Source organism: Helobdella robusta (assembly GCF_000326865.2).
Source record: "Helobdella robusta unplaced genomic scaffold HELROscaffold_2, whole genome shotgun sequence".
Classification (NCBI taxonomy): Eukaryota; Metazoa; Annelida; class Clitellata; order Rhynchobdellida; family Glossiphoniidae; genus Helobdella; species Helobdella robusta.
Window position 1 is genome coordinate 5,143,976 of NW_008704083.1, and position 21,192 is coordinate 5,165,167.

Genomic DNA, 21,192 nt, shown 5'->3' on the forward strand with positions numbered 1-21,192 from the left:
TAAATCTTTTCTAACTGATTACTAAATAAACAGATACAATATTAGAGAAGTACAGAAAGTCGCCACAGCAGCCACAGGTTGCATTAATGCAAACAACATCAACGTCTTCTACCACCAACAACAACAACGACTGCAATTCTAATGGCATGAGATTGACCACTCATCAGCAGACATCATTACTATCACTCCCAACCACATCATCGTCATCGCCATCTCCATTGGCTCATTCGTCAAACTGGGAGAAATCATTCCCAGATAGCATCGATCATCATCATCATCCCCGTCATCATCATGGCGGTGCCAGTCCGAACCATATGAATGGTAACAAGGATGGTGTCATTGATCGTTTTGTTGAGGCAAAAACGAAGCTAAGATTGGTTCTCAGTAAAGTTGATTGTGAACAGGTAATGTTTGCTGCAACGTGTTGTGACGGTTGCTGAAACATGTTGTGATGGTTGCTGCAACGTGTTGTGATGGTGTGTTGACCTCAATCACCAAATAATTTAATATCACCTGTCCTCAGTTTCGCCTGTCAACAATGGCCATCAAGTCCCAAGCTGAAATGAAGAAGGATGAGACTGCTGATAATGAGTTGATGATCTTCTTGAAATATTTGCTGTCTGAGGCGCTGGTCGTTGGCGACAAAATCCTGGCAACACAGCTCCAAGCTACCATCAAATGTCTTTCAAATTTCAGGCATTATGAGTTAGTACTTTGTCATTCTGGGATCAAATATGGATGCGGTGAAAAGATTGTGATACTGTCGATGACGGCATTGGTGATAATGATGCGTATGTATTTTGATGATTCTGGTACTTTTGTTGTGGACGTGGTTATATTTGAGGTTAAATATCGATGGCTTTATTCGGCCAACCTTCCTTATAAAATGATGTTGTAGTAAGAAAGTTAAAAGAACATCACTGTAAAACTTATTTCAAAAACTTCCACCTGTATTGTTCAGTTTGAAGAGGGTGTTGAACAGTTTGCGTGCGGATTACAAGTTGCGCTCCTGTTACGTTGCCTACCTGACCAGATGCAAACGATCGTTGCTAGCCTTCAACCATAAATATGAAAAGTTACTCGCCGAACTCACCAGGTCAGTCTGCGATGTTTCATTTCATGCTATTTATATTATTCTTCATGCAACCGACGTCCAAAATCAAAACAAACTCTATCTTTTATGATGGCAGCTATATCAATTCATGCAAATCAGTTGCGAATCTTCCTTGAAACAAATGTAACCTCAGATGGGCATATTGTCCAAAAAATCTATCCACCGCAATTTATTCGGAATTGTTCTGCGTTATGTTATAGAGAATTATTTTTACATACACATCATGCATCATCACATTAATAAATGACTGCTTTTGATGTACCATCCAGGGACCAAGAGATGTTGAACAAGTACATGATATCAATGATGACCAGACTCTTCCTTGAGAAGCATCAGAGGGTCCTGTTGAAGTTTGTCGTCGACTTCCAGAGTTTAGTCCTCTTCGATGAAAAGGTTTTCCATTTAAATTACCAATGTTTTTCCAAAAAAGTTTTTAAACAATTATTAGAAAGTTGGAGGGAATTTTAATTATTTGCATTCAGATGTTATTTAGAGATAGTGCAATTATGTGCATCTTTGTGATTCAGGTTATATGAGTTAATTAATTAATGATGATGTGAATGTTAGATGCATCTAATTACATTGGCGTTTATAATTTTCTGCATACATTAAATACTGTTTTTCTAAATTATATGTTACCATTGTTTCATAGCAGCGTTAGTAATGAATGTGATTGTGAAACGTTTGTAAATATGGTTTTAAAGCGTTAGCCTATGTGGTTATGAAATGTTAACAAATGTGATTATGGAACGTTTAATTTGGATGTTTAATTATCTGCAGTCCGACCTGCTGGAAAGGTTTCTGACGGCTAAGCATGCTGCTATGAGGCAAGATGTCATGTGGAAAGGTGAGTTGGTTGCTGATGATTGCGATTATGATGATGATGTAATGAAGAAAGATGATTTCTTCATTTAACTACTATAATTTTTCTTACTGTTTAAAAAAATGGTCTTTCATTCAATCGTCGAAAAGTTGCAAGTTGTAATGCTCTTGCGATTGAACCACCCAACCTGACAGATGCAACAGAACCGCAACTTCAGGAGGCACGTCTCTGCATGGAGCGGATGATCATGAGTCACATCTACCTCTACGCCATGTACCCGAACGGCGATGGTGACACATCCAGGGACAGGTTTGGTCGACTGATATTAATTAAATATGAATAATGTCCTAACTTTTTTTATATAAAGTTTTAATTTTTTTTTACACTTAAGGAATGCAACTTCTGCATTCTCTTAATTTTAATTCCTAACTTCGGGCTCAGATATTTGTTTGTTAAGTTAAACAAACAGCTGAGTTCGGACGATACAAAATAAGATACTAATTGGCAACGTCCACTCTGCGTTAAAGAGCATACATGAAATTAGATAAATGGAACACGAATTGAATAGGTTGTTGGAGGAGCACATGCAAAAGTTGTCGGCTGTCATCACACCGGATCATCGAGATCTTCGTATTCCTTCCATCTATCAGAATGAATGTCCATGGTTGGCTGCACAGAAAGAACTCATCATGATCAACGCTTTTAAAGTATTTACAATAATTAACTGTGCGAAAATAAAATAATTAAACTAGCAATATTTCACTATTTTACTATTTTTATTTTCGTAAGGTCACTCAATTCTATAAATTGACCCACAGACGCCAGAAGATAAATTGGGATGTGTTGCCCGCTGCTGCTCCACAATCATGACCCTCCTGTCCTTGTCTCTGACATGCAATACAGCCAACGTTTATGCGATAACGTCCAGCAACAAGTCAGTTGCAACAACATCGACTAACAAGGTGAAGCATTCAGCAGTACCGGTTGCCGATGATCTGGTGCCCGTCCTCTTGTACGTCATCATCCAGTCTGGCACTCCTAACCTCCTTTCAACTATCCAGTACATCGAAAGTTACTGTTGCAAGAACAACGACTCTGCTAGTTTTGCCGCTGATGGCTGCTACAAAAACGCGAAGATTGATGGAGAGGTGTGGTACTGGTGGACGCAATTCGTGGCAGCCGTCAACTTCATCAAGAGTATGGACTACAAAGAATAGATGGATTTCTGATTATTTTTTAACCATTTTCATGTCAACAATTATTTAATTCTTCTTATCAGTCATCAATGCACTTAATTATATATGCTCTCGCTTAGTTAAATGTCGTCTGGTTAAATATTTAGTCATTTTTTTTGATAAATTAATTGTTTACGTTATTCCAAATTTCTTGTAATTTATCACGCGATGTACCATAACACGCACGGCATCAAATGCTGGTCATATATTCACTTCATATATGTAAGTAACAGCTTGCGACATTTGTTCATGTTTGTTATTTATTTATTTGTTAAGTTAAATTAAAGTTATTTCACTTTCCTATTCGAGACATTTTTATTGTTGATAAATTTATTTTCAATTGTTGAAATTCTACGTGAACCTTTTAAGCAATACTCAATCATATATTTGAACTTCTTGTGTATGCGAGTCAGAAACTGCTACCACCTTCTTTTGAACAAATTATAAATCTGTTATATACCGTTAATGTTTTTTTAAATTATATGCTCGCTTAGTTTTATTAAGCGCAGAAACAACTTATTTTAACAATAACAAATTAATTTTCTTCTTTATAACTTAATATATGGCTTATTTAATTTTTATTTTGCACGACTCTCTTCTGTCTACGTTCATTCTATGCAAGTTTGGATAAGCAGGTACAAATGTTTGCTCATAAGCAATGAAGACACTTTGTCAACGTGGACGGCTCAATATCTGTTTATTATTTCGTTTTGCAATTTTCACTATCACCTTCGATTCCTACTTATTCTTTCCACTTGACATCACCGCCACTCATCATCCAGCAAGATGTCGTCATCATGGTCACCATGGTCAACTTCATCAAACACAACATCGTTTGCTTCGAACATTTGAAATAGACAACGACACTTATAATTTATATTGTATATTTATTTATATAATTTATATTACAACCAAATTACGTTTTATGGATTTCCGAGTACATTCATATAGTAAATAACTTCGTGTAAATATTATACGATTATATTTTTTTACTTCAATGAATTTCTAATATTTTTCTGAATTATAAAATTCAATTATTTAAATTGTCGACGTTGCAACTGATTCAAAAAGATTGATTCTGCGTGGACTGCTTTCATGACAAACAATTGAATAACTTTGTACAATATTTCCAACTTTTCATGTTCGAGTTTTCGTTTTTTTGAATGTCTTTAAAATATTGTGGATTATATAAGCATTTGGTGTGTAACAAAAGCCATAGCAATGAGCCAAATAATTTATGGCGATCAGGCGGTTCAACCGTCATGGTATGACTTGGTATTTCTTTTTTTAGTAGATTCTATGCGTGTATTCCTGAAGCACAATTAATTGAATTGAGATGTGTACATAAAATTATATCTTGAAGGTTGTAAACAACAAACACGTAAGAATGAAAATATTTTGGTTTCCTCTTAAATGCTAGAAATTCAACTGTGTTGTAACACCGTTCAAAAATGCCTCCCAGTTCCAGCCAGAGGCAAAATGAATATTCTATATTTTTCAGACTAAAATTTGGTTTTCGAAAGTACAGCCTCTAACTTTAATTCCTAATAACGCGACGGTGTTCAGTTGACCAAATGTTTAATTTTATTTGAGCCGTTGTTGACATGCTAACTGGAATCGGAAAGCCTCCAAAAATTAAATTTGGAAACTAATCAACATAATCAAGCCAAATCAATTATTCAGGGAAAACCAGTACATAATAGGTTTTATACGATGCTGACAAACAGTTAGTTCATGGTAACGCTCGGCCATTTGAGGGAGACTTAAAAGCTGACATAGCTAGAAGGCAGTTTGCATAGTTATTTTAATAATAATTTTACAATAGGAACAAATAAAATGTATTTTTTTGTATGAGAATTTCGTATACCGTACAGATAAAAATTGAATTGTCGGCATTACTTAAGCATTCATAAATATTCAAGGAAAATTTTAGACCTAATTTTACTGGTAAAATATACCTTCCATCTGTCAATATTAAAAATAATAATATGGAAGCAATAATAATAGTAAAAACAAAAAAATATTAATATTGGCAATATTAGTCCCATAATTTGATCAGTCCATCCCAACCCGTTGTGACGACTTTGGAAGTTTCGTGTGGATGCCAAAGACAGCTGGAACAGACGCCATCATGCGCTTGAAACTTTGTGTACAACTTTGTTGTCTTCCAATCCCAAATGTACAACTTTCCGTCCCCGTCTCCAGATATTAAGTAACTGTATAAAAATTAAAAAATATCAAAACAATTTCAATATTTCAAAAATGTGAAATATAAAGGTGCTAATATTCAGACGTGATCAAATAACGTTCGGTCGTGCCAATTCATTTTGGATTTGTCGTAAAACTTTTCATAACTACCAAAAAATATTTTCTGTTGACAAACCTCATCTCTGGAGAGAAGTCGACTCCACACGAGTAACCAGCGACCATGTGACCCTTGAAAACTTTCTTCCTCATGAATTTGAATCGGTTGATGGCATTGAATATGACGATCTGATTGTCCATCGACTGACATGCCAACCATTTTCCTATATGGAGACAAAATTATTTAATGAATCGTGCATATGAAACATCTGATCACTATAAAACATTAAGAAATAAATTGAATTTTCACGTAGAAACAAACAGTTTGATAGAGAAATATTGAGAGCGGATGTAAGATAATTCTAACCATTGGGTGATGGAGTGACAGCTGGCATGGAATGCATGGACGGATCAGCTATGTATTTGAAGTCTACCGGAATATTCCTGGTCAAATTTGAATGAAATGAGAGATGCATTAATTCTTTAACCTTCACTTTATATTATTCACTTTATATTACACTTTATATTATTATTATTATTAAATATCCACTCACCATTCCCAAACTCGGAGACTTTTATCATCAGAGGTAGATACAAATCTTCTATTCTGGTCGACGAAAGTGATGGTGTTGACAGCACCCAAATGCCTGTCATACTCCTGAGTTATCTCTCCAGACCTCACATCCCACTGCAATTTTTTATCATTAACAAGAGTTAGTTGAAAAATTGTGGAACTTATCAATCAAATAATATCAACATTCCAATAACATAATATAAAAATAAAAATGATATAAAAGTTGTAAATGGCGTTACAATAAGATAAAAAAATTACCATTTTAAGAAAACCACAATAACAACGACAAAAAAGGATGCAGCAGCAACAACAAATGCAACAATGACATCACAGAATGCAACAACAATACTAACGCAGACGATCTTCTTGTCCTTAGTGCCTGCAACAAAATAGTTCTGCATGTTCTCCTCAGGATGAAATTTTATACAGTAAGGTACCTAATCAAAGTTAATATAAAAATATTCAGTACATGCATAACAGCCCCAAAACTAAAACTACTAATACATTTTCAACTTTCAAAAACGAAACAAAAAATAATTTTTTAAGAATAATTTCGTTTATTATCTAATTTAAAAATGTTCTAAAAGTAGAAAAAAGTAAAAGGTGTAAGGAGTGTAAAAGAATGAATTGCTCACTTTTCCATTAGTGAATCGACTGATGCACTGCCCCGTCTCCGTGTCCCACAGTTTCGAGAACCGATCATAACCACAGCTGAGGAATTTGGTCCCTGAACAATCAAATTAATTACAATTATACTAATCAGCCATCTGAACTTTGAATGGTGAATAATCTGTATCTCTTGCGTGTTGGTTTTGATTAGAAAAAAATGTTCATCTCTTAATTTTACCACAAAAGTCCTCGAAGAGTGAAATTCTATTTGCCAAATGTAATGAAGAAGTAGTAACATTGATGAAAAAAAATTTAAAAAAAATTAATTCATTATTATCATGAACTTTCACCAACCATGATTATCGAAGCAGATATCTCGAACGGCTTCCTTGTGTCCAATGTACGTTCGCACACATCTTCTATTGTTGTACACCTCCCATAACTAAAAATTAAATAGAAAAATCGAATTAGCATCACAAACTGATAACCCATTACATAATATGCCAATCTAGCTATAAACACCTTTAAAAATACCGAATAATTAGACACCGAAAAAATCACTACTCAAAACAGAAAGGTTTTACAACAAATTCACAAAATAAAAGCTACAAACAAAAAATTAGAAAATGAGATGAACTGCTAGTAGTAACCTTGACTTTGGCATCCATACTACAGGTGAGCATGAGATGGGCTGTGTGAGGAAACCACCTGACAGCTGCCACACCTGTATTGTTTTAAAATAATAAATCATATGTTAGATTATATGTTTCTTTCACTCTTTCAATTCAATATTCTGTATCATATATCGTTTACCACATCTATTGCATAAGAGAAAATTGAAAGAATTGACTTCAACCGACCTTTATTATGGCCAGTCCACGTGTAGAGTAATTTCTTTGGTAGAAAGCACTTCTGAGGTGGTTCCCTACTTTTGAGGTTGACTCCGACATCGTGTGGCTCGCACATGAATGTTCGGCCTTGGTAATCACATGCCTCTTTCACTGGCGATGGTCAGTGTGTTAGTGTTTCATTGTTTAATGTCCGTCATTTTTAGTTATAATTATTTTATAAATGTTAAATAACATGATATAATTATTACATTATCAATTACGATCATAAAAGATTTTTTTAAATGGGCATTGGACACAGTTGACAAAATTGTTTGTAGCAAAAAATGTGGCAAATATGTTAAAAAATGTAAAGTTATTTTTTGTATAACACAACACCAACAGTGCAATATTGATTTCTCTTCTGTTGGTTTCAATTCAATCTTCTTCGATCGTTTGTTCTGCTTGCTTAAATATTCATCCAATTCTTTTTTTTCTTCCTACAATTTTAAGCAGCAAATTAACCAATTGCGCAAATTCACAAGAAATAAAATTGCTTATTTTAAATAATAAAATTTTATTTAGTTATTAAGAAAAGGTTCATGCATTACCCAAAAAATACAACCTGTGAAGCTTAGTGAAAAAAAACTTACAAATTACTAAAAATTCCACTAGTAACAAATACAACGTGAAATAACTAATCAGATCTCCTGAAATGAACCGAAATAATCAATATTATACAAACTTCAGTTGGTTTGGCCACAGTAACTTCATCAACGTACTTGCCCCATGGCCCCAGATACCCATCAACATCACTCGGGTCATCATTTCTTAACCTCTTTCGTTTATCACCTTCTCGCTTCTTCGTCGTTTCGTAGACGGTTTTGACTTGAATACAAATTATTAGTATATTTAAAAGAATGTTATATTATTGGATTGTATTTTATCAAGAATAAATGCGATGCAGATTTACTTACAGTTACTTTTCTCTCCCTTCTCGATGTCTCCAATGTGTGAACCTGACGCTGCATCCTCATCGGTTACTGACGGATTGATAGCGTAACCTGAACAAAGAATAAAATGTTGAACATCATGATGTATATATTATATAATGATGTATCTTGCAATATGAATATGCGCACTTTCAAACAATAATTAAAAGCTACATAAAATACATTATGACTTATATTTTTGCAGATATAATTAAGTTGCACGAATGAAAACTTTGAATTATTAAAACAAAAATCACAAAAGGGAAAAACTCAGTATTTGAATAATGACAATGACACAATGTAGCAGGTTACCGAGCTAGTTACCGAGAAAACGAATTTTGAATGAATTATTTATTTATTCAACTTGCGCCATGTTAAGAGTGGCGCTCAATGTTAAGTGAGCGTGAAGCGTTAAATTCGCGCACAAGATGTGAAAAGAACGATTGAATAATTGAACACAACACAAGTTTTTTTCTTGTTTTTATAACAGCTGTAAATTAAGAAAATAATAATGTGTTGAACTAAAAAAGAGGGTTAGCATGTCAAATTAAACTGGTGCATGAACTTTAATTAATTTTAATTAAATAAGTCGATTATCACTTTTATTTTTATTTATTAAATAAAATGTGAGAAGACACAATATTTGTAAAAAATGAGAACAACGTACCATAACTTGTAAATGTGCGTCGTTGATTTTCAAATTGGAAATCATTCACATGGCATTCTTCAACAAAACCGGTCAGCATGTTCCTGTGAGCTTTCATTTGATTAGTTTTGAATGGGTTCTCTGGACCAACCTGTTTAACAAATTTTTTATTTTTAATATAACTAAAAGTAAAACTTGATGTGGTCTAATTGGCGAGATTTTAACAAAGACGAATTAATTAGCAACGTGCCAACATTTAACAATAATTTGTCTAAAATAGCTATACTGCACTGGACAATATTAAAAATAATGTCTGAATATTTTATTCTATATATATATAAAGCCCAACACTTGTTTAGTATAATTATTATTATATTTAAGGGTGTCCATAACATCTCTTAAAAAGGGGACATGTCCTCTTTTTACATTGAATTCTTTTTTACTCTTTCTTTTGTTGCAAATGTTCTCTTTTGTCCTCTTTTTTAATGTCATCCAGAATGAATATATATTCTTATAAATTTTTAAATTAAATGATTTCATTTGTAAAATTTATACTGAAAAATAGAACATAAATTTTGTGATAAGTAAATTTTCTGATTTGGACAAGAGGGTGTCTGCCGCTGAATGCGGTTGGCTATAATTTCTTATTCCTTCAAAACAGTCTGCATTTCAATGTTGAGATTTCTTTTCAAATTTAGAGCTATATATAGTAATACATTTTAGGTTATAAACACTGACGTAGGAAGCTTATTTTACATTTAGACTTATGTAAGTTATTTTCAATGCAAACTATTATTTGAAGCTGTCATATAAACAAAACCAACTTTATTTCTGTCAAAACTAAATATATAAAAACTTTCTTTTGGATACCGGGAATTTCACTGTGTCCTGGCATACCATTCCAAGCCTGACGACAAGGTAAAATAAATGAGCTGCCGTATTCACTTTCAGACAAAGTAATTTTCTAAACTAAAAGAACAGTATTTACCTCAGATGTGATCTTGTGCATCCAATAATCTCAAACAGGAAATTTTCAAAATAAAATTTCAAAATTTACAATTATTTATTTTAATGAAATAAAGCTAAAAAATTACCTCTGGTGCATACAATTCTTCATATTTTGGATTATAAAAGAGAACTTTTGTTTCTGGGTTGATTGGTTTGATGTCTGACAAATTCTGTTGATGAAATGAATAACAAGTTAATCATTTAATACAAATACAAATCTTGCCTTTTTTAGCTATAAAAAATTGGTATTATTAAGACTTAAAATATACATAATAAAAAATATTAAAAAAATCCTTATTAGGATGAATACCTTTTAACCACTTTTTATAAGTTTATCTATTAAATCATCCTAATCAAAAGTTAATTAATTTATTTATATTTATAGTTTTATCATTCATGGTATGACCCAGTTCTTAGACAAAGTCACTATAGCCAGCCTATAGCCTATTAAATTATTTTATTAAAAATAAATAACTTTAATGTTAATGCAATAAAAGCTTGTTGGACTTTAAAAGCAATCATCATCAGTCTGATCAGAATCACACTTCAGATAAAATTAGATCAGGCCATTCAATTAAGGGAAATCCAGATTTTTTTAATATAATATTTAATATTTGATCAAATACATATAATATTTGATCAAATACATATTATGAATAATTATTTATTTGTAATATAATAAGTAGTGTTGATTAAAAACATTAAATTATGAAAAACTGTGTTTTTGTGCAAAGTCAACCAAATACTGCATATGTTAAAAACATTTTAAGGCAGCCATTATATTTTGTGACATTGTCCACATGTGCCCCATTAATTTAATACAATTTTAGATCAAATACATATTATTAATGATATATTAATCATATTATAACAAATTATTTTGATGATGATGATAAGAATATTTTTTCACAAGTTTAGTGAAGAATTTTAAACCTTTGGCTAAAAAAGATTAAGCCAAAGCCTATGTATGTTGTTAATTTTGACCTGAAATCCAGGATTCAAACTAATTGGCTGACTTACAGTTGGCCGACTTGCATGCCAAAGATAATCTATGACTATGAGAACATTATGACAACATCACACAATAGATTGGCTGACTACTAAACTTATAAGTGAATAAATAAATAATCATAAATAGGTAATAAATAAAGATAAACGAATGGATAACCGATGAAGCAACAGGTGGGGCCGAGCAGACGAGTCTCTTAGGCTTTTTGCCTTCGGTATCAGCGGGTGCTTTGAAGTGAAAGTTCACCTCGTCGTTTGGATCGGATTCTGCGCCACTGTCATCGTCGTATCCACTTTTTATTAATTCCAAAGCCATTATAAACGTATTCTAAATTATAACAATAAAATTTCAACTTTGAAAAATATAATTAATTTATTTATTGATTTATTACGACAAAAAATAACGATACCAAACATATATACAGGGGAATTTATAAGCAAAGATAAATAAATTTTGATAAACAGTGAAGGATATAAAAATTTCGTTTATTTAAATGATTTAAATCATACATTAAAATACTTAGATTTAAATAAGCGATTTCGATATTACTGTTGATAATTAACATTTTTAGAATACATACATACAGAAAAAGTCGACAAAGCTTAATGTATGCCTGGTCTAATCATATTTGAGCAAGTAGGGTGAGAAACCATTTAGAATATACGCAATCTGTCTGGTCACTGAATAAAAAAGGAAAAATTGAATAGATCAAGAAAACACAAAAAAGAGCTTTTAAAATCCTAACATCTTGTTCGTATGACATACGAACAAAAGATAAGATACCCGGAGATATGATTGAGGTCTTCAAAATGATTACACAGGCCTATGATAAAGGTGCAATACCTTATCCGGAAATGAATCAATCTTCAACAACTTGAGGCGATGTAGCAAGACTAGTGAAAATGGAATAAAGAGTAGACTATTTTTTGCGAAAGAGTAGAGAGTGATTTGGAACAGCCTCCCGGAAAGTGTAATTAAGACTGGGCAACACACTGAACAATGTAGATCAGTGGGCCAGCACCGTTAACATTTGTAAAAATCATCTTAACTAATTCTGGACGAATCAAGAAATTTTCTACAATAACAAAGCTGATATCCAAAAGAACCGTATGTAGAAGCCATATTTTTTTTATGATACTGAAAGCTTTTGAACTACAAATAATTTTTTTTGTAAATTTGTATATAATGATGTGGGTGTAGAATCTGCCTGACTTGTTCACAGTTTTCCCATTTCCGTTATGTGATAGTCGAGGTGGATACATGGAATTATATGACTATATTATATAACTATATTATATAATTCAATGGGTAGATATCTAGGAGTCGAACCTACTCACTGCCAATCGTTGCCATCTCTATTATAGCATTGTTTAATATATATTTTAGTTATTATAATTATATTATTTAAATATTTGTTCAATTTCAGGTATATCTCTAAAATGTAATCTATATTTACATTTTTAATCGTCAATATTTAATTTTAATTATTTACGTTTTATGGTCTTTGTATATAGGCAGTAATTATTTGTCACTGCGTTATATGCTTCACGTGTTTTTTCCCTATCTTTATATTTTCCCTCGGTGAGGCTTGTTAGAAAAGCTGAGAGGTTTCGCTCGTCTGCGTTCATTCTCGTCACAAGCGCCAACAACATCAACATGGTGGGTTAATAATTATTATCTTACTGCCTTTTTTCTTAGTTTAATTGTGTTAAATTGCGTGCTACTGCTGTACTCTCAAGTTGCGTGCTCGCCTACTGAGCGAGCGATATTACAGGATGGTTTGCTCAAACGAATTTGATGTGACTCAAAATTAAAATTGAATTAAATACTTTTTTTGCAAAACTGCTGATAATAGTGATAATCTTTATTCAACATAAATAAGTGGAGATGTTAAGAATCATTGGTTCTTTAGAGATTCATTTCATAGTTTCATACATAATTCATTTTTAATTTTTTATATTTAATTGAGTTTATTTTATTTTTATCTTTATTTTTTAGTTATAAAAATTTATTATTATTCAAAATGAGGTATGTTTATTATTAAATTTAGAACATAGGCTTTGGTTATCAATCATGCATTATGATTATCATTATATTATGCTGTTATGAGTTATAAACTGCATTTATAATATTATTCCTAGTGCTGTGACTATGAGCATTGCTGTATGAGTAACAGAATTGTACAATAATTGTTTCTACTTTTATTTTTGCTTTATTTTATGGTTGTATCAAAATTTAATATTTAAAATTTATTAAGTAGGTTATTTGGCAAGATTGGAGTTCTCTTTTAATTTCCTAATACATGCTGTCATATTAGGCTTAATTTCTTATTATTTTTATTTTATACTAATGCTTTGAAAGCAGCATAGCTTAGTTTTTCCCTGACTCAACTGTGTTGTTTTATCTTTCTTTTTAATTTTATACAATTTACTCATTTCCTTTTCAATTTTATGAAATTTATTCATTTTCACAGTCAAACGAAGTTAATCCAAAAGCTTATCCACTGGCGGATGCAGCTCTGACCCAGCAAATTTTGGAGGTGGTTCAGCAGGCAGCCAGTTACAAGCAGTTGAGGAAAGGAGCCAATGAAGGTGTTTTTTTTGGAACTTTTGTTATTTCATCTTGGCTCTCTACTTTCATGTTACTGCTGTTCTCTTAGTTACCATTGTTTATATTGCATGAATTGTTGATATAATCATTGAAAAATATAATTATTTATGTTTCTCTGATGGCAGTCATTTTGTATTTTCATTTTTGCTGCATGTTTATAAGATAATTATACATAAATTTTGGCATGTACATTATGATTTACGTCTATTTTGTGTTAAAAAAACTGACAAGTTTTTTTTTGATGCTTTCTAGTCATAGATTTTTAATTTATGTTGGAAAGTTGTTGTGAAAAGGGTTAAAATGTCAATTGTTTATATTTTGTTTTTTTTGGTTTCAAAATGCTAAATTGAAAATATGTAGTTTATATATACATGATTTTCACTTATAATTTTCACCAAATGTTTGCAAACAATTCAGCCACGAAAACCTTGAATCGAGGCATATCGGAGTTTATTGTGATGGCAGCAGATGCAGAACCATTGGAAATCTTGCTTCACCTGCCACTCCTCTGTGAAGATAAGGTTGTTCTTTTCACATTAATTTTTTCCTCTGTTTAATTGATTTTGTTTCATATTCAATTGATTGTCCGGCTTATGTTATATTGCATTTGAATTGTTCTGCATAACGCTTTGTGTTTTTTAAAAAATGTATAATGTGTTGCAACAACTGTTATTTTAATTTAATTTAAATGTTTTTTTCTTAGAATGTGTCGTATGTGTTTGTCAGATCCAAGCAAGGTTAATTTTCTTTTTTCAAGTTGCTATTAAAAATTTAAATAACACATAATACTTGAAATAATTAATTTAAATTATTATTTCATTTCTAAACAGCTCTTGGCCGTGCGTGTGGTGTGTCTCGCCCTGTCATTGCCTGCTCCGTCACCACAAATGAGGGATCGCAGCTGAAAAACCAGATCCAAGCCATTCAACAATCCATTGACAAGCTGCTTATATAAATGCAGCATTTACCACTTTAATTTTTTTATTGACTGACTGTTTGCACACTTGTTTTTAGCATTTTATAGTAAAGGTGTAACAAAATTATAACAAATAAATTCTTAGTAACCTTAATTTTTAGCTGTTCTGCTGCTGCATGTATGGCAATTCTAGCGGTTTGTGAGATTGATGTAATAATATGATAATTTGGGTGTATCTCTACATTTGGGCTTTTGATTTTTATTCAGGTGATTGTGTGAGGAACTACTGATCAGATATCTAGCTTTCATTGTAATTTTTTATGAAAAATTTATATTGAAATATTAATAATTTATAAAGTGCAAGATGCGTTTGCCGTTCTCACTAAAGGCTGATCGTCTCGTCAGACGTTAACATTTGTGTAATTGGTTAAAGATCATGTTTAACGACTTGAGATTAATCCTCTGAACCAGTTTTTCACATTTTTTCTTGCTCCACACGCCCCATCAACTCGGTCCAAAAATATCTATCCCCGCAAATCATACGTGACCTTCATTTTCATGAAATATTCACATTTTTTGCCCTATATACGAATCCCATTTTTTCGCATTGTTTTTTTTTCACTGTTTATACTAACTTGCACCTTCACATTGACCTGTAAAGCCACCGCCGAAAAGGAAATTGAGCCGACGATATGAAACACTTCTGAACGCCGCCCATTGATAACGGACGAAGTAATACGTAATAATTAACAAACGTTGCCTGCCTTGTGTAAAAAGTAACTTATTGCATAACACGCGTTTCATTCATATTCTGAAAATGATATAAAAATGTGAGAAATGACGATGTGTACATGTACTATAGTAATTGAAAAAATCACGATTTAATGTTCGTTAAAAATTCTGACGTATCATTGGAACCGACAATATGCTCATTTTGTTCACTGACTACGCTTATGTTAGTCTCGTCTTTTGCTTCCCTTCTCTTTTTTGGTACAGTCGTATTTTGATTCTGTCCGATCTTGTTGAGTCTCTCGGCCGCCACACTTTCCATTGTCTTCCTCATGACGGGGTAGTGGTCCAAGACGCTGTTGAAATGCTCAACGGACAGCGAGAACAGGCTGCAATAGGTTTCCGCTCTGACGCTAGCCACTCGTTTTGCATTTCTTAGAAGGCATATTTCTGTGTTAGTAAACAAATTAAATCATTTGTTCAATTGTTCTAACAAATTCGTTAATATACATCGTAAGCCAAGTTTGCAGCTGGTCGGTGTAAACTGAAGCAGATGAGAATGATCCGTAAGATAAGTTAATTTGTACCCAAGGGCGAAAAAATTAACAAGCTCTTCAATCTTGTAATGTCGGTATGTTTTCAATATGGTTTAAGGCTTATGTCTTGGAGCGTATGCTATGTGAATTAAAAACGTTGAAGCTAAATTGGCTAAAAAATATTTTAGAATAACAGAATTTCTTAAAATATATTGGACACTTAAAAAACAGACTTACATGCACTTAAATTTGTATTGAAGAAAAAAATCAGTCGTTTTATCTTGTGCTTGTTGAAATGTACAAAGACCAACCTCCAAAATATGAACCATCGGACAGACTGGTGGCCACTTGGCTGTCCTTTATGATGATGTCCACAACTCCTTCCTGAATGAAGTACATCTTCGTTCCCATGGTTCCTTCACGTATTATGTAATCTCCGGGCTGGAACACTTCATATCTAAAAATGTGTTTCAGAAAATCATGACTTCTTGTTTCAAAGAATTGTGAAATTTCATTTGAAACAAATTGCACGATTCAACAAATAAACACATTCGTTGTTAGCCGGCTCAATCAACTGTGCGATAAAGTTTTTTTTAAATTGTACCTCAGTTTTGAGACTACTTCATTAACGAAATTGGGATCGGCGTTCATGAAAAAAGGAACCGAGGCCACAAGTGCTCTGCAGTTGAAGTTTACAATTTCCTGCGAATAAGAAACCACATCTATTTTATCGTTAGAGACTAATAGCGTAGCCATCACGAGCAATAATTGTAAGTGATATAATAATAATTTTATTCAGTTAATTCGAAAACATTATGATTATTTTAAAGAGCGTTGCACGTGAAACATTGTTTAAATCAAAGTTGTCGGCTACGAATGTTTTCAACAACAAATGAAGAAAATGATCGATTAAAAACATAAACAGTACAAAACCTCTTTGAGGCATCCATTGAGTTCATCGAGTATGTTGATCTCATCAAACATCTTACCCTGGTATCTGTGCTGATAATAATCCGTTATCCGTTTGCGCATGTCACGAGGTAACTTCCTGTACAGCATGTACTCCTCCACCTGTTTTAGCTGTTTTGAGATGTGTTTGTTTCGTCATCCGTGTGGTCATTATATGGAGAGTGAATAAAAAGTTGATGTTGCACTTTAATGACATTGAGAGTGTTAACGACACACACAAGAATTTACACTGCCATCGAAAATTTCATTATATTCAAGTCCATTGAACAGAATCATGCTATCATTGAATTGGACGTCAAACATGAATGATAGCTAATGCGATATGTCGAGTTTGAACAACTGACAACTGTCAATCACTTTTTCTCTATAGAGTCTTTTGGACGTATCGAATGACTGGATGAGGGTTGTTGTATGTCCGACTATCAGAGCGTAACATATTGCTCCAGACACCATGCTCACCTTTAAAAAGGTATGTTGTTATGTTTTTCATATTTGAAATTTCTTGGAGAATAAAATATACATTTTGTTTATCCGTCCTAAAAATAAATTATTTGATTTTCATTATAAAGCTTGAAAACTTAGTATGTGACCATTTTTAATTGATTAAACGGATGGCTTAGATCAGGAGTGGGCAAACTTTTTGCTGTGACGGCCGCATTGAGAAATATTTTACCTTTGAAGGGCCGCATAAGTACTTAAATAGCAAATATTTTCGATCGGGGGGAAATTTTTAAGATTTGTGGCTCTTTTTTTTGGGTCATAATATCTGGCTGCTGACGACACGACCTTTTTTTTGCGAACAAGGTTCGCAAGCCGCAGTTTGCCCACCCTTGACTTAGATAAAACAATATTGCGCAGGTTTCGCACGTACGCACCGCATGTACAAACTGCGTCTTCACAAAATGACGAATTGGCTATTGAACGATACAAGAATAACGTTATACAATATCCGAGTGTTTGATCAATGGCTTGCCATCATTTTATTCCATCATCATTATCGTTTTGAATAAACTAAGCATCGCCCTCTCCATCAGCACTGAACACAACATAAAAAATAAGATGTGTCGTCAAATGATGTCGACCATTTTATATCTGTATAATTGTGTGGTGGTTGTTACATACGCACAATCTCACTCAATCTAACTTACGATAGTTAGCCAGACATCCATGAGACTCTGTGGAGCGTATCTGCCGTAGCCAATACTCAGCATGTGGGAGAGGGCCTTGAACAGTGACCACGTGTATTGTTCCGTCCAGTGAGCTTTCTTCATGTAGGTGTCATTTGATTTTTAATGACAGGAGTTTTATATGAAAAAATGCAGTACGACTTAAACAACCAAATATTTTAAATTAACATTTATTAAAATGTTATGTCAAATTACATCACATCACTCTGCTAATAACATCGTAATTTTTCCTTGTTTTAACATTCTCAAAATGATGTTATATAATCAGAAAATTAACATCATCGTCACGATCAACATCTCCCTAGCGCCATGGTCATCAGAGCATTGAAACTGACTTGCAAGTCATTGATGGCGACCCAGGTGTCAGGTGGGAAATCGTTGAGCATGGGTACGAGGAACTGCAGGCATCCATTCCAGTGTCCGATCAACAGCATCATGAAGATCAGGTTGAATATACGCATGAACATGCTTGCTATGCTTAAAAACTTCATACAGTTTGCATTTCATCATTTTTTAGTAGATTACACATAAAGAACGTTTTGAACGCATTTGAAAACTTTGTTGTTACGCTTTGTTTCCACAATAAAAAAAAATGTTGTAAGTTTGATAAATTATAATTTTTACTTATTGCGCATTTTTTCTTTGCTTATGTTTGCATAAGCGGATGTTTGTCTTTTAGGTCTTTTAGTCTGAGCGTTATTTTGTTCCCATATTTCAATCTATTTATGCTTACATAACATTTAGAAAAAAGTTGAAGTCGAAAATTTTTTTTGTTTCAAAACATAAAAGGCACTTACTTGGCCTATGTCCTGTAATAATGAATATTTTGAAATTAAATAGTTACTATCAAATTAATTTATAGTTCATCAACACAGAAAATAATGCAAAATTTTAACAATCATCAATTAAACAACATCCTATTGTAATAAATGATGATATAGAGTGTCATAGAAATGACAATACGAAACATCATAACATATGATCGAACACAGTTTTATAATAAATGATGGTACATTCAACGTTCAATTAAATGATAATACACCGCACCATAATAAACGATGATACACCACACCCAAACGAATGATGATTAACAACGGGACGGGATGGGACCCACCTCTTCCCACTGCCTCACATATCTCACCAGCCTCGACAACCTCAACAAACGCAACAGGCTTAATAGTTTTATCAGACGAAAAATTCTTAGAGCTCTACCTGTCATAGTTTCAAAAAAACCAAATTAAAAACATGAATTTTTTAAAATTGTAATAGTTTCATTCAATCTTCTACGCATAATCAATAAACTGTGTGTGTATTAAAAATAATTTTGCGATGTTTGGTTTTAATTTTTTGTCATAAATCCGGCTAATTAGCAGACGCTCGGTTCAGTTGAAGAACATCTTTCAAATTATTTCCACGTATTTGTGCAAAACTTCTACAACGAATCACTTTGTAAGTTTGAAGGGAGATAAGAAGCATCAAAGCCAACAAGCACTAAGTATAACAAGTAGTCTTCTCCGTGTAGATCTAATGAGTGCACACACATTTGTGTCCTTGTTCGAACGCGCGTGTTTTTCAAAAGATTTCCATTTTTATTTCTTTCGTTTCCATAATTTTTTATATTTATAATCCTGATTACCCTAAAAGCAAAACCACAAGACTACATGTAGATATAAAAATCTACTTTCAAATAGACTGGCATGTATCATTAGATCGATCCTCATCTAAAACAGGTCAGTGCAAATTTGTTAGAAAAGAAAGTCATTGTACATCCTTTTTGCTAAAATATAATCCTATTTAAAAAATAATCAAAACGAGAGAGAAGAGAGAGAGAGAGAGAGAAAGAGAGAGTGAGAAAGAGAGAGAGAGAAAGAGAGAGAGAGAAAGCAAAAAGAGTTAGAAAATAAAGAGCGAATGGCAGAAAACAATTAAAATAGATTTATATACTTCCCCTCCTGCAGCACATCATCGTTGCATTCCATGTTAAAAAAGATGCTCACAAGTTTGTCCAGTGAGCGCAAATTTGATATTGAAATAAAAACAGTACTTAATTTTTTTAAATTAACAATTGTAAATATGATTGAAACTTGTAATTTGCTGTCAAAAAATAAATTTGAATTTCATCGACCGTATTTCAAGCTTTTTAAAACCGGTATAAACAAGTTTTGTTGGAAAATAAATTAGAATTCACACAGTAAAAAATAATTTAATATAATTATTCAAGTTAGTGTTGATTTATATTTTCATTGGCTAAACTGTGGCGCTGACGTTTTCATGGTATTAAAGGACGAGCTTGTTGGAGGGTGGCAAAAATTATTAAGTGTGTTACTTTCATAAATTTTTGTAAAAACTGGGATCAAGATTTGTTTGCAGTTGAAAATTTTCATCGTGGCTTTCAATAAATTTTTATACGCAAAGTGAAAACTTTTAAAAATAACAAATTTAGTCTGATGGTGAATTGTTCAGCACAAATTCATCAACATGGGAGATGTTTTACAAAAATTTTCTGATGCCAAAATGCAGGTTTATTTCCATTTTAAATAATTGAAGGGAAAAAGAACGCAAAATAACTGATCTCATATTTTTCCAGGTTTTGAAGTTTTGAGGCAACCTCAAAAAACATGATTGCCCTACTTGGAGAAACAACAATGCTTATTTAATTTGATGAATCTTTCATATTTTTTAGGAACTTTTTTGCACTTTGAAGTTTCAAAATTCCATTTATAATCTTAAAAGTCAAAATTAATCAATCGGACTTAAATAGATAATTTTGAGAGCACTATTTGAAACACTAAGAAATAAATTATTTGTAATCTTGAAACACCGTCGAATATATAAACGTTTGCTTGTATGTGCTTGTATAATTTGTTTGTATATAACTCTATGCTGTCTATATGTCTTTGAAGATATATTTATAAATGCTTGAACGTTTCCATAAATACAACTTCATGCATAAGAGTGTGCTTGCAAATAAGATGATGGCATGCATGTCCACTGGATTGTTTTATATGTTTTGCATATGATTATGTTTGTTTATGTTCATGTGTGTGTGTTTGTGTGTGCATGCGTGTGCGTATATTTCTGCAAACGTGCTTGCCTCTCTGTGT

The 21,192-nt window shown here is 32.6% G+C and overlaps 5 protein-coding genes across 5 annotated transcripts; 2 read left to right on the forward strand and 3 right to left on the reverse strand.

Annotated features, from left to right (window-relative positions):
- Positions 1–562: 562 nt before the first annotated feature.
- Positions 563–3,154, forward strand: HELRODRAFT_64757 (hypothetical protein; the record flags this gene model as incomplete). The annotated part of the gene is made up of 8 exons (XM_009017407.1): positions 563–705; positions 962–1,096; positions 1,384–1,507; positions 1,895–1,961; positions 2,132–2,246; positions 2,506–2,644; positions 2,756–2,845; positions 2,906–3,154. 8 exons carry the CDS (start codon positions 563–565, stop codon positions 3,152–3,154), a joined length of 1,062 nt encoding a protein of 353 aa, XP_009015655.1.
- Positions 3,155–5,013: 1,859 nt separating this feature from the next.
- HELRODRAFT_94015 (hypothetical protein) lies at positions 5,014–11,573 on the reverse strand. Its single transcript, XM_009017408.1, has 15 exons — positions 11,301–11,573; positions 10,219–10,302; positions 9,146–9,275; positions 8,464–8,550; positions 8,232–8,374; positions 7,890–7,986; positions 7,520–7,660; positions 7,310–7,383; positions 7,014–7,101; positions 6,686–6,777; positions 6,404–6,487; positions 6,031–6,164; positions 5,844–5,920; positions 5,556–5,700; positions 5,014–5,388 (listed from the first exon to the last, which is right to left on the reverse strand). Exons 1-15 carry the CDS (start codon positions 11,454–11,456, stop codon positions 5,211–5,213), a joined length of 1,710 nt encoding a protein of 569 aa, XP_009015656.1. The 5' UTR covers positions 11,457–11,573; the 3' UTR covers positions 5,014–5,210.
- Positions 11,574–12,671: 1,098 nt separating this feature from the next.
- On the forward strand, positions 12,672–15,028 carry HELRODRAFT_184927 (hypothetical protein). Its single transcript, XM_009017409.1, has 6 exons — positions 12,672–12,800; positions 13,615–13,732; positions 14,169–14,272; positions 14,455–14,488; positions 14,582–14,845; positions 14,868–15,028. Exons 1-5 carry the CDS (start codon positions 12,798–12,800, stop codon positions 14,704–14,706), a joined length of 384 nt encoding a protein of 127 aa, XP_009015657.1. The 5' UTR covers positions 12,672–12,797; the 3' UTR covers positions 14,707–14,845; positions 14,868–15,028.
- A 513-nt stretch (positions 15,029–15,541) lies between these two features.
- On the reverse strand, positions 15,542–18,172 carry HELRODRAFT_160453 (hypothetical protein; the record flags this gene model as incomplete). The annotated part of the gene is made up of 6 exons (XM_009017410.1): positions 15,542–15,846; positions 16,244–16,389; positions 16,537–16,634; positions 16,866–17,012; positions 17,259–17,360; positions 18,050–18,172. 6 exons carry the CDS (start codon positions 18,170–18,172, stop codon positions 15,542–15,544), a joined length of 921 nt encoding a protein of 306 aa, XP_009015658.1.
- A 206-nt stretch (positions 18,173–18,378) lies between these two features.
- HELRODRAFT_160454 (hypothetical protein) lies at positions 18,379–19,631 on the reverse strand (the record flags this gene model as incomplete). Its single annotated transcript, XM_009017411.1, has 4 exons — positions 18,379–18,573; positions 18,886–18,897; positions 19,203–19,300; positions 19,535–19,631. 4 exons carry the CDS (start codon positions 19,629–19,631, stop codon positions 18,379–18,381), a joined length of 402 nt encoding a protein of 133 aa, XP_009015659.1.
- Between the last annotated feature and the right edge of the window lie 1,561 nt (positions 19,632–21,192).